Raw genomic sequence first — 11,136 nt, 5'->3', positions numbered from 1 at the left:
TCACTGTTCCATCTCTCACAGGTAATTACAATTAAACTTCTGTCCTCATTTCGTAACTACTCGCCCTCCTATCTCTGTTTCATCTTTATCTCACACTAATTCTGGGTTTAGCCTTCAGTTTGATTAACACCAGCTTCTTTAATTCTACTCACAAACAGGTCTGCTTTCTCTTGGTACTGCCCACGAGCCACTATCCAGATTCTGTTACCTGCCCCCTTTCTTCCTTTTGTCTGAAATTATTTTGAAACAGGCTGAAATCAGGGGAATTTTTCAACAGACTTTGGCTCATTCAATCCTAAAATTTCTGTCTATAGAGAGGTATCCACAGACTTAACCCCTCCCACACCCCAAAACCAGCAACCCCCCCCCCCATCACCAGTATTATAACTGCCGTGACTGCAGACTCCAGTGTTTTATGCATGACTATCTTTTATTAGTAGCAAGGTTTTGGGCATCCGTATGTGCTGTTAGCAAGCAGTAAGAGTTTGCAGAACATCCTCCCTCACCCTCTCGGAACCACAGAAACGGAATCTGAAGGAAAAAAAAAATACAAGCACCTTGAGTTGTCAACATTTGTTGAGATTATACAAGTGGATTTTTTTAATATCAGTCAGTCTGATTTGTCATTTGACACGACTGAACACAACATGCTTTGAGCTCCTAAGTTTGCAATATTACTGCTGGGGAAAGTATTGATGGACTGTATTAATTCTGGTTCACTGCCTGCCTTCCTTTCATTTTACTGTTTCTTTTTTTCCAGTTTTTGTGCTACCGTCATTATGTAGATGGTCACAACTACGTGTGCAAAGGGCACGAGTCAATAGAAGAGTGAGTGCATATCTACAGAAATAAGCTTCATCAGCAACGTCCTTTGGTGAATAGGAACTAGAGCTGGACTTCAGAGCTCTGCTTAAAGGTTGGGCTGTAATAATTTTGCTTTGCTTGAAACTGTTTCCATCTCCCATGTTGTCTTTCAAGTGATGACATTTTAACTATGAATTTCTATGTGGGTCTAAAACGTATCCTGTACCTCCTTTTTTAGATACCTATCATGGTGTGGATGAAATAACATAACTGCCCAAGCAAGTGAGTGGGTTAAAAAGTCCAGTAAAACTGGATCAGTAAATCACATTTCTACAATCTGAGCATATAAGCCATATTCCATGAAGTCTACAGAAGTCAGTTTTAGCCTGTTTCCCTCAACTTTGGATTTAGCTTTTTAAGTGCAGCTTCAAAGTATTCGTCTTGCTCATTGGAAGGGTAGGCTTATTATCACTGTTCTCTCTTGTCAATCATGATCTCAGGGACCATCAACATCAATGGAAAACTTCCACTGGTTCCAGCTGACAGTGAATCAGACATCCTAAAGCAAGCTCAGACACAGATAACCATTGCTTGTGGACAGTGAGTAGGAACTTGGCAAGACTGATGCTGATAATCCAAGCTGGTGCTAATTTTTCTCACCCAAAGGGTTATACTGGAAGTTTGCTTTTCTGAAGCCTGGAAATATTTTAAGTTTTTCTTTGAAGCTATTTAAGGCAAAGGGTTGATACAGTAGTGAACTGAACTATGGATGAACAGTATCTTGAAAGGAAGGAAATAAAAAGGTTTTCTTGAGAGTCTTTGAATGCTTTAAATAGCTTTTCTTGTGAAAATGCATTCACCCCACGTATAATTTTGTCACCTATCTTCCCAAATAACTTTCAAGATTTTCACAATGGATATACTTACTGTTTTCCATTTTCTCCAGATTGTACTATGATAGTCGCAGCTCCTAGTTTAGGAAAAGTTGGATTTAACCTATTGTTGTTCCAAAGAAATTTAACTTTTGTAACTGTTCCAATGTTAACTTCTGCATCAATGAAGCTTGTGTAAGTGTTGTCTGGTTGGAGGGTTCCCCTGTGAAAAATAACATTTTATGGATGTGAGGCATGCTGGCATTTAATATTGATTACCAGTCCAGTCAACTGATTGGCTGTGGTAGCAAGTGAGTAGAAATTTAGCAGAGAGACAATATTTAGCTTATAGTATGGTAACAACATTATTGCCAATTTTCCAATGTAATACATCCCAAATCAGTGTTTGTCAGAAGAAGCAAAGGCAGGTAGGCCTGATGTGCTGCAGTCACACCCCACAATGAAGACCCAGTTACAGGACAAACCCTGTGGAGATGGTAGAGCTTGCTCCCTGTTGCTTATGTAGGCAGGGTTTTTTGCACGTAAGTGACATTTTCATTTCATGTTAATTAATTTATATGATACAGATGTTGGATTTGTTTGGGACGGCCAAAAGGATTATGCACCCTCAGCCTGGCTCTCTAGCAGAGATTCCCACAGTTGAAGCACTGTGGTCAAGTCAAATGTGCATCTGGCTCTTGGGTCAACATAGTTTATAATCTGGCTACTTATTTCATGTTGCATCAGTATAGCAAGCTCTAAATAGCAGCAGTTTGAGACTGCTAATGGCTTCAGCTACTACATCTCACTGAATATGAGCCAAAGTTTCTTCGATCCTCTTCCTTTCCCCCTCCCACCCCCATGCTCTGAAGGTGAAGGGCTACTTTCTAAAATTTACCCCTGCTGCATGAAGTCAAGAGACATTTGAATGTGTGATGCCTTTATCACTGTATTGTAGACATGATGTGAGAGATACAGGAGGGGGAAAAAAGCAGAGGACCCAGCAGAACCACCCGGAAAAAAACCTCTATAATTACAATAAGCTTCACGGGAAAGATGGGATTTTTATTCCTTCCCCTAGCTTTGAACATTCTCATTCATCTGCCTTCAGAGGAGTCTGTTCACTCTCCTCTGTATTATAAGGCTTATGGTAGTGGAAGTAATGAGAGACAGGACAAAATCCCTTTGCCTTTTTGTTTCTTTGCTGGATCCACAGTGGTGCCTGGTAGGTTAGAGCAAGATTTGCTAGGAAAAAAAAAATGTTCACTTCCAGCAATTGAATTGACACAGGCCCTGCAAATAGCAGCTAGAGAGTGCTGGAGTGCATTCAGCACTGGCAGACTGGTCTCAGGTGAATGCACGGATGCCTGCCAAGGGGGATCAACTCAGAGCAAACGCCTCCTGCCAAGTGTGAAGATGTGAAGTCCTTCTCGGAAAAGTGGAAGTGACAGTTGTCAATAAACCAAAACCAAAAAATAAAACCCCAAACCCACATCAAAATGCTTTCTCCCTATTTTCCATCATTTCAGATATTTTAGTTGAAACAAAGAAGAAAAATGCAAATAAACAAAACCACGTGAGGCAAGCAAGCAGCTTCAGTGTAAGCAGGCGAAGTTATGAGCCACAAAAAGTAGTAGTAAATCATGAGGTAGCTTTAGTAGCATCATTTTACAAGCCTGTGAAAGACAAAGAGATCAGATCTCTGCTAGTGTAGGTCCAGCAAGACCTTGGTGGTATAGCAAACAAGTGACACCAAATTCTAACGTTTTAAAGTCCCGCACTCTAAACTTCTGCCTTCAAATTCAGAGTGAGTGAATTGTCACTGCATTTACATCAGGGAGCTGTGCTGGGGGGGAAGAATGCGATCTGTAAAACAGGGCCAGTTTAAACAGAAACATTAATTGAAAGTATTAATTAAACATTCTAGAATTGAAGTTTCTTTTCTATTGAATTTTGAACTTACTGGATGATCTGATGCTGCCTTGTGTTCCCATCACTTCCATACAGCGCAATATTTACATATCCTTTAACTTTTCTCTTTCCAGAGAGGGTCACGGTTACTTTGTACCTCCAAACTACACAGAAGGAATACAGTAAGTCAGATTGTACTCAGAGAGAAACAGTCTGCAAAATATCAAGTGTTGGTTTTTTTGGTCTGTACGGTGCATTTGAAAGCAAAAGAAAATTATCCCTGCCTTCACTTTCACTTTCAGCTCAAGGCTACACCCCAGGCTGTCTGGACTGAAAGGGGTTAACACCGTGCTCTCTCTCACACCTGAATCTGATTCTTGGTGCTCCCTGCTCTTCCTTGGGTTATGACTATGCAAAATAAATACAAAACATCAGTGAGTCAGATCTGTCATTATGTCCTAATGAGATCAACCTGAGAAATGGGTAGATATTTGTGTTACCTTCAGGGAGGAGGGGGGGGAGGGGAAAAGCTAGTCCATAACATGGTAAACACAATATAGATCTCAGCATTTTGACCACAAAGTTTTTCATATACAGTGAAGTTGAAAAGAAGGGGGTGTTAGGAATAAATACTGATACATACCAAATATAAGCAGTGTAAAAGGAGCGTAAAAAAAATCTGAAGCTCAAGGAAAATAATTTTTGTGGGTGGGAACTTTCTTTTAGTGCATCATTTGCAAAAACAGCTCTTCTCCCTCTGATTCTTGTTTACAAAGGCAAAAGAAGAACCACCTTGTGAGAGCTGACATTTGGGATAACCTAGGTTGTAAAGGAGGTCATCTGGTCCATCCGCTTCTCCAAGCAGGGCCAGCTGCGATCAGTGTGCTCTTGGCCTTAGTCAAATGGAGTTTTGAACATCTCCAAAGATGGCGATTTCCCAGCTTCTCTGGGCCCCTCTTCCTGCATTTAACCACTGTCATTGTGACAGTAATTTTCATACCTTTTAATAAGAAATTCCCTTGCTGCAACTTCTGTGCATTGCCTATCCTCCTTTCTCCTTGCACTTTGTAGTGCAGCCCGCTAAACATCTCAGTGGCCTCCACTGGACTCTATAGTTTGTCAACACCTTTCTTGTACCGGAGGGCCCAGAACTGGGCACTAGTGTTGGAGCAAAAGAGGAAAAGGCATGAAGGAGTGAAAAGCCATTGCCCTGCTATGAGGTCTGTTCATCTGTTAGAATTAATTGTAAAACAGGAAAATAAAAAGGTTTGATTACATGCAGTAACTAGCAATGGAAGCAATCAAAACTCACGAGCAAAATCCTTGGCCTCTCCAGTATTCAGGTAAAGTTTCAGGAAATCATTTTTAATTTTCCCTTTGAATTTATCTGCAAAGTGACCCATATTTGGGCATCCCTCTCGTGGGCATGGGAAACACCTTTCCTAGTGAAACCAAATATAAATATTAATAAAATTATCCACCCAGCCAAGAAAAATAAAATTAATCATAGAACTTATTTTTACCATACCCACCTAAATGGCCCTGTATCACAGCAACAACAAATTTCAAGTAACCCTTTCTGTGACTTGAGGAAGATCATATAAGCTAACCAGCTTTCTCAAAGGCTCTGATTTTTCAGGGCTCTATGTTTTATCTTGTGCTATTTAGCTCAATCCAGCCACATCAGTGACATCCTTGAGTAGTCTTGAACTGGAGCAGGGAGGAGGAGCTGTCCTTCCCAGCAACTGATGAGAAAGAATGATGTCTCCTTATACCCTCAGATTGGGTCAAGAAAGGCTTTGTCTGGAAAACAAAGCTCATTGTTGTTTTGAAAGCAGCTTTCTACTGTGGTGACAGAATCAGGTAGTCACCTCCTCCCAAAGTGATCCAAGAAGTGTGATCTCTATCACCTGCCCAGAATGTTTAAAGGTCAATCTAAGCACTACATAAGTTGATACCTCTGTCTGTGCTGCCTGGAGGATATGACAAGCCCGTTACCTCCCTGCAACTCTTAGGCTGTAGTTCCCTATCTCCCAGTCTGGGACAGGGAAGGGCTTCCTGACCTAGTCCATAAACCATTGTGCTTTGTCCCTGCGGCCATCTTAAGCGACCAAAGTACTTGACCATGGGCTGACTCCATCAGGCCATCACATATTATTTTACTTCTTGTTTTGAAAAGAAGATGTTTAAGCTATGTTTGAAAGCTCACCTGCTACAGTATGGGGTTCCACCCATTGCTGTTTGATAAATACATTTGGTGACTACAAGGGCAGGCTCTCCTCACCTCTTCCCCGGTTCGATGCAGCAGAGCAGGCCTGGGGGAGCCACACCAGCTCCAGTAGCACCTCAGGGCCGTCACATCAGCACAGGACCAGAGTTGTCCCTGTTTTTTTGTTGCCTTTTCCTACTTTGACCCACGTCAGCTGCATGAGCTATAATACTTTAGGATGTCTGACACTCCTCTCACACATGCACTCGTTGGGTGCAAGCTAGCATAAATAAGTTGAAATTCAGATGTTTAGATAAGAGCCACTATTCTTCATATGGTCCATCCTGAGGCTCTGTGAAATACTTACTGTTTCAAAAACATCATATGAAGCACAAGGATAGCCTAGAAATCCATCAGGGTAGATAATACTGTCAGAGTAATACTTGTAACTCCGCAAATGATTGCAAGCCACAAAGTCCCGAGTTCCTGTGAAAAGATGCTCCCAGGTTAGTTCTTCCTTTCTGGTACCATTCAAGGAAAGATACTGGCACAGCCCTTGCCACGTCCTTGAGATACATCATTCCTCCTCAAAAGCCTTGTCACCATTCTTGGAGTATCAAACATAAGGTTTGAAGCTTGCTTTTGCAATGAATTGATGCTCTAAGGAATGTCACTGAAGCAACAGGTATAAAATGCAAACTTGAAATGCTTTGTGGAGACCCACTGCGCAGCTCAGCTCAGCTCAGCCCCTGCCCTCCCCTCCCCTCACAAACACTTATTCAAGTAGTCTGACCGAGTTTCACAATAGAAATGAGAACTGCATGAAGCAGATCTTTTGTAGGCTACAGTTGCATTACCATAACAAAAGAAAACCAAATGAAAAGTATTTAACAGTGAACTTCCTAGGGCAATGCTGATTTGCTCCAGCTGAGGACTTCAAAACAAAATTATTATTATTTGGGGGGTGCTTAAGGAAGGGAGACTCTTAAAATTAAAATAATAAATGTATTATTTTCCTTTGTGTTGCCTTTATTTTCCTGACTTTAAGTTAAAAAGAAGATCATATACAACACAGTTATTTCTTTGTGCTTTAATTCCCCATTATTGATAACAAGTTTACTCTATAGGTAAAAAAAAAAAAAAGTAATGCCTCCAGCTGCATTGAATAAAACCTGGAGAAAAAGGCTAGTTATCACAAATAAGTTCATGGATTCCTGGAGTTTAAGGTGTTTGCAGTAATGTAAGAAAGAACTCGGATCATATACTGAAAAATCTCTACAGCAGAAATCTTCGGTTTTTTAATGTTGTGTGCAACTTAACTTTATAAAGACATAGGATTTTTCTAATTATTAGAGCTTTTCTTGGAACCAGGCAAAACAACAAAGAAAAGTGTATTTGAGCAGCTACATGCCAATCGTTTTTTAGCTGAATAAAAATAGACACAATGATATTGTTTTAATGCAACCCAGATTTGTAATAGGTAATTTAAAAAAAAAAAAAAAAAATTAATTGCTCTATCTCAGAAGAATTGCAGCTGAAGGTCCCTAACAGGAGTGGCTCTGAGCATCATTGCCGTGCTCCACCCAGTACCGCTGCTGGGCAACTCAATAGAAACAAAGGGAAACGTGTTGTTACAGAGCCGTCAAAATTTTTGGCACAGTTTAAGTAACTTTTGTTTCTGCTATTAGATACTTTAGAGGAGGCGTATTTTCCGGAGGCAAACCCTTTGTCTTATTTATTTTTTGAATAAGCTCTGGAAAATGGTGTGTTTGAGCATATTAACAGTTTCACTGCACTCTGCAGCTGCCGTTGCTGATGGACACACCAAAAGCTAACACAAAACACCTGAATTAAGAGAAGTTAAGTGGTTACATTGCGAGGGTGACCTTCCCCTGAATCTGTAATGTAATCAACATACTTACCTTCCCAGATGCCGTCCAGATCTACGATCTGTGAAACAGGGTTCTTCCCACACCCTGGCATTTGCTTTCCTCCGTTTGGGTAAAAGTCAAGATGTCCTATAGCTGGGCTCATGCCAAAACCTGAAGCATTTAAAGGAGGGGTAAGCATGTTTTAAATTAATATTTTCTCATGTCTATAACTTCTGGCTTGAAGTTTGTCTGTGCTTGGTATTTTAGGACACGAGTGATCAGTATGGTGTATTTGTTCTGTTTGTGTCTGTGCACCAAAACTGAGTCTTGAGGAACAATTAGGATACTCAAGTCCCACAGGGCATAAATATTTTGGTATTAATACGGTAGAGCTGAATACTCACCTAGGTAGGGGATTGTGGGAGCTGAATCTGTGTGGATAACATCGACAAACTCTGCATCAGATTTATCCAGTCTGACTTCAATGGGAGTGCCTTGAAAATAAGGTTGAGCAGGGTCCAGTCCTGAAAGAAAAAGACTGGTGTTATGTATGAAGGGATATAGACGTATCATTTTACATAACACTATGATTGTATAAAATTAATATCACATATATAGTTGCCTATGGTTCCTTATACCTAGGTGGAATATGCATTAATAAAATGATGATGTGTCCTCTCACTTACCAAGTGGCTTTGCTCCCAGGCAGGAGAAAAAGTTACCTGTGTGAAGCCTATTGAATTTTACTGATTCACGAAAATATTGAATCCCAACAGATATAACTTTTTTTTTTTTTCTAATTGAACTTCCCTTTAATAACGTTCAAATTGAAGTTCCTGTGTCTGCAACCCATATAACTGATCTGCATGGTTTGAGTGTACTCAAACAGGAATGGATGCCGATAGCACCCCATCTGCTTGGAAGTGTTGAAACCAGCCTGCCTACTTCTGGCTCCGGACAGCTTTTGGAAAAGCATCTAGTTTTGAAGCGACAATCTTTGCTTTTGATCCTAGCAGAAAGCAGAATTCATTTGTTTCCCAAATTGTTGCAGCAATTTCAGGAGCTTGTAAAGTCTTGGAAATTGCATGATTTTTGCAGTCTTATACTTGCATCTCTTGTTGTCCCTGGGCGGCAGAGTTGGTTTTGCTTTTAGACTGAATTTTGCAGACTTTTAGTGCAAGGTTCACCAAGCCTGAAATCCCTGAGGAAAAGTAACAATTGAAAAGGGCTGCGTTAATAATATCTAAAATTGTCTTTTGTGTATGAAAGGTCAATCTGCTTAATGCACACCGCCCTTGGCGCTGCCTGCGTGATGAATAAGGAGATCAAGCCCATAGCTTTAAACTCTGGAAGTGCTGAGCATGTTAAAAAATTGCTAAAGAATGCAGACTGCAGTGTGATTTATTTGTGGTTTGAGCACAAGTTTAGCTGATAATACCTCTTTTCAGTTTTGTTTTCTGGGAGAGTACTGGATGTTTTAAAATACTCAAAATGGCATCTCTGTTTTGTGAGGTCTCTGGAATATCTTTTTTAAAAATGAATACGTATTGCAATAAATATGCCTATTTGATTGCCATTTGCTTTTTTAAAGAGTCAGTTAAACAATTTAAGAAAGATGAGGGCCATCCCTTGAAGAACAGTGCAGGGATATGGCAAATGGCTACGTGGTGGCTATCTTGCACTGATGCCATAGGCATTTTCATCATTTAAGTCTTGCAGTTTTACAAAATGGTTCCTTCAAGAGTAATTTGCTCTCAGCTAGTGTGGGCAGAGAGCAGATTACAAGGCAAAGGATGCTGAAAAATGAAAACTTGCTGTTGGTAAGTTGGTAACTTGCTGTTGGGTCAAAGGGAAGATGAAAACGCTTCTGGCCAACAGTCGCAGAGGCTTGATCTGTTATAACTTGTGAGACACAGACACTGCTTATGGGACCAGTGGAAGATGTCCAGAGTCTGCGTATTCAGGGCGACACGTGGACAACTATAAAACAAACCAGAACTGAAAATGCCTGCTTTGAAAGGATTGAACAGGAAAACCCAGCTCAGCAGTAGCGAGAGGCTCCCTCACTTTCTCAGAGCGCCGAGCGCGTAACTCGCCACAGGGAAAGACAATAGAGCAATTCAGCGCTGGGGAGGCGAAAACTGAATCAGTATAGCTGACCGAAAATTAAGAGAACAATATCGTATTCCTTAAAAATGTCTAAACTCAGAAATGTGGGAACGCTTAAAAGGGACAGCCTAGTACTTAGGAACATAGTGAAAATGCGTGGGGGCTTTCTGATCAGTCAGCTCCCACGTTACCGGGGAAGTAAGAGTGAGCTCATGTAGCTCAAACAATACAGGTTGTATAAACATAACGCCTGTGATCTCTCTCTCTCTCTCAAAAAAAAAAGGGGATTCTGTTGAAATCTGACTTTCTTTAAGTATGAGTGCACTTTCTTAGTAAGTGTACTTGAAGCTGGACAGACAATATAATCCTATGTGACTCAATTTTTGCTGCCAAGGAAATACAGAGATCTAGTGTATCAACAGTTAAGTGAAGAAATGAAACTTTAGAAAGTTTGCTGGAAATAATAAAAAAAAAAAAGATAATTTAATTACTGTTAATATACTCTTCTAGGTGAAAAGTTTATGTAGACATAGCAAAGCAAGATGATAATGGGTGATACATCAGGAAGGTTAGCATACTGCTTCTGAAACATCAGGCTTAATCCGTCCTTTTCTGGAGAATGATAGTTGTTAGCAAAACTACAGTAAAAAATAACTTACTGCTCACTGTTGTGCTGCTTCTAGCATGCTTTGGAGGGACCTGCAAGCAGTGGCTGATGTGCATCAGATGTGCTACTATACAGATCAATGAAAGATGAAAATCGCAGGAGAAAAGCTGCTAGGACAAGGAAGGTAGGGATTGCTCTCCTGGTTTGTTTTATTACGTTAGTGTTGGATGAGTCATTATGAAAAACAATCATGGCAGCTAAATCTGGTTCTGGTTGTACATTATTGTGAGTTTGTTTTTAGCAGTGACAATGGAATGTTGTTATGTTCGAGCATCGCTCCCGTCCTGCTCCAAACTAGCGCTGGTCTGTGGCACTGCTAGGTTGAAGCACCGGAAAGCAAGCTCTGGAGAGATTGCTGCAACCATTAATGTGTATCAGCAAGTCAGCTGATGTATTGCAGGGGCCTTCTGGCTCTGTTAGCTGTACGGAGCTTTTCCTTTGCTGTGTAAACATATGCAACCAAAATAATCATCAGGCTGACTGTTTTCCCACACTTCCCAGGGCACCACTCCTCCGTGTACTGTGAGAAGAGGCTGAGGTCTGTAATGTCCATATTACCCTTGACTAAACTACAGCCCACAATCAAATACAATTGTAATAGAAAATGAAGAGCAACATTTTGTGAAGCAGTGGTGTCTTTATCATAAGCTGTGACTTAATTCACTGACTTACCAGTTATACTTCCGATCCCCG

At 40.6% G+C, this 11,136-nt stretch overlaps 1 protein-coding gene across 1 annotated transcript in view; it reads right to left on the bottom strand.

Annotated features, from left to right (window-relative positions):
- Positions 1–467: 467 nt before the first annotated feature.
- LOC104077265 (pancreatic triacylglycerol lipase-like) overlaps positions 468–11,136 on the bottom strand; it is a 15,730-nt gene continuing 5,061 nt past the window's right edge. Inside the window, exons 6-12 of the mRNA XM_009578432.1 lie at positions 8,072–8,191; positions 7,719–7,838; positions 6,164–6,282; positions 4,900–5,029; positions 3,640–3,751; positions 1,732–1,899; positions 468–531 (exon numbers count right to left, since the gene is read on the bottom strand). Of these exons, the coding sequence (XP_009576727.1) occupies positions 468–531; positions 1,732–1,899; positions 3,640–3,751; positions 4,900–5,029; positions 6,164–6,282; positions 7,719–7,838; positions 8,072–8,191 (833 nt within the window). The remainder of the gene's footprint in view (positions 532–1,731; positions 1,900–3,639; positions 3,752–4,899; positions 5,030–6,163; positions 6,283–7,718; positions 7,839–8,071; positions 8,192–11,136) is intronic.

The sequence above is a fragment of the Fulmarus glacialis genome, unplaced genomic scaffold, assembly GCF_000690835.1.
Source record: "Fulmarus glacialis isolate BGI_N327 unplaced genomic scaffold, ASM69083v1 scaffold7920, whole genome shotgun sequence".
In the NCBI taxonomy this organism is placed as follows: domain Eukaryota; kingdom Metazoa; phylum Chordata; class Aves; order Procellariiformes; family Procellariidae; genus Fulmarus; species Fulmarus glacialis.
This window is presented reverse-complemented; position numbering and strand designations above follow the sequence as displayed.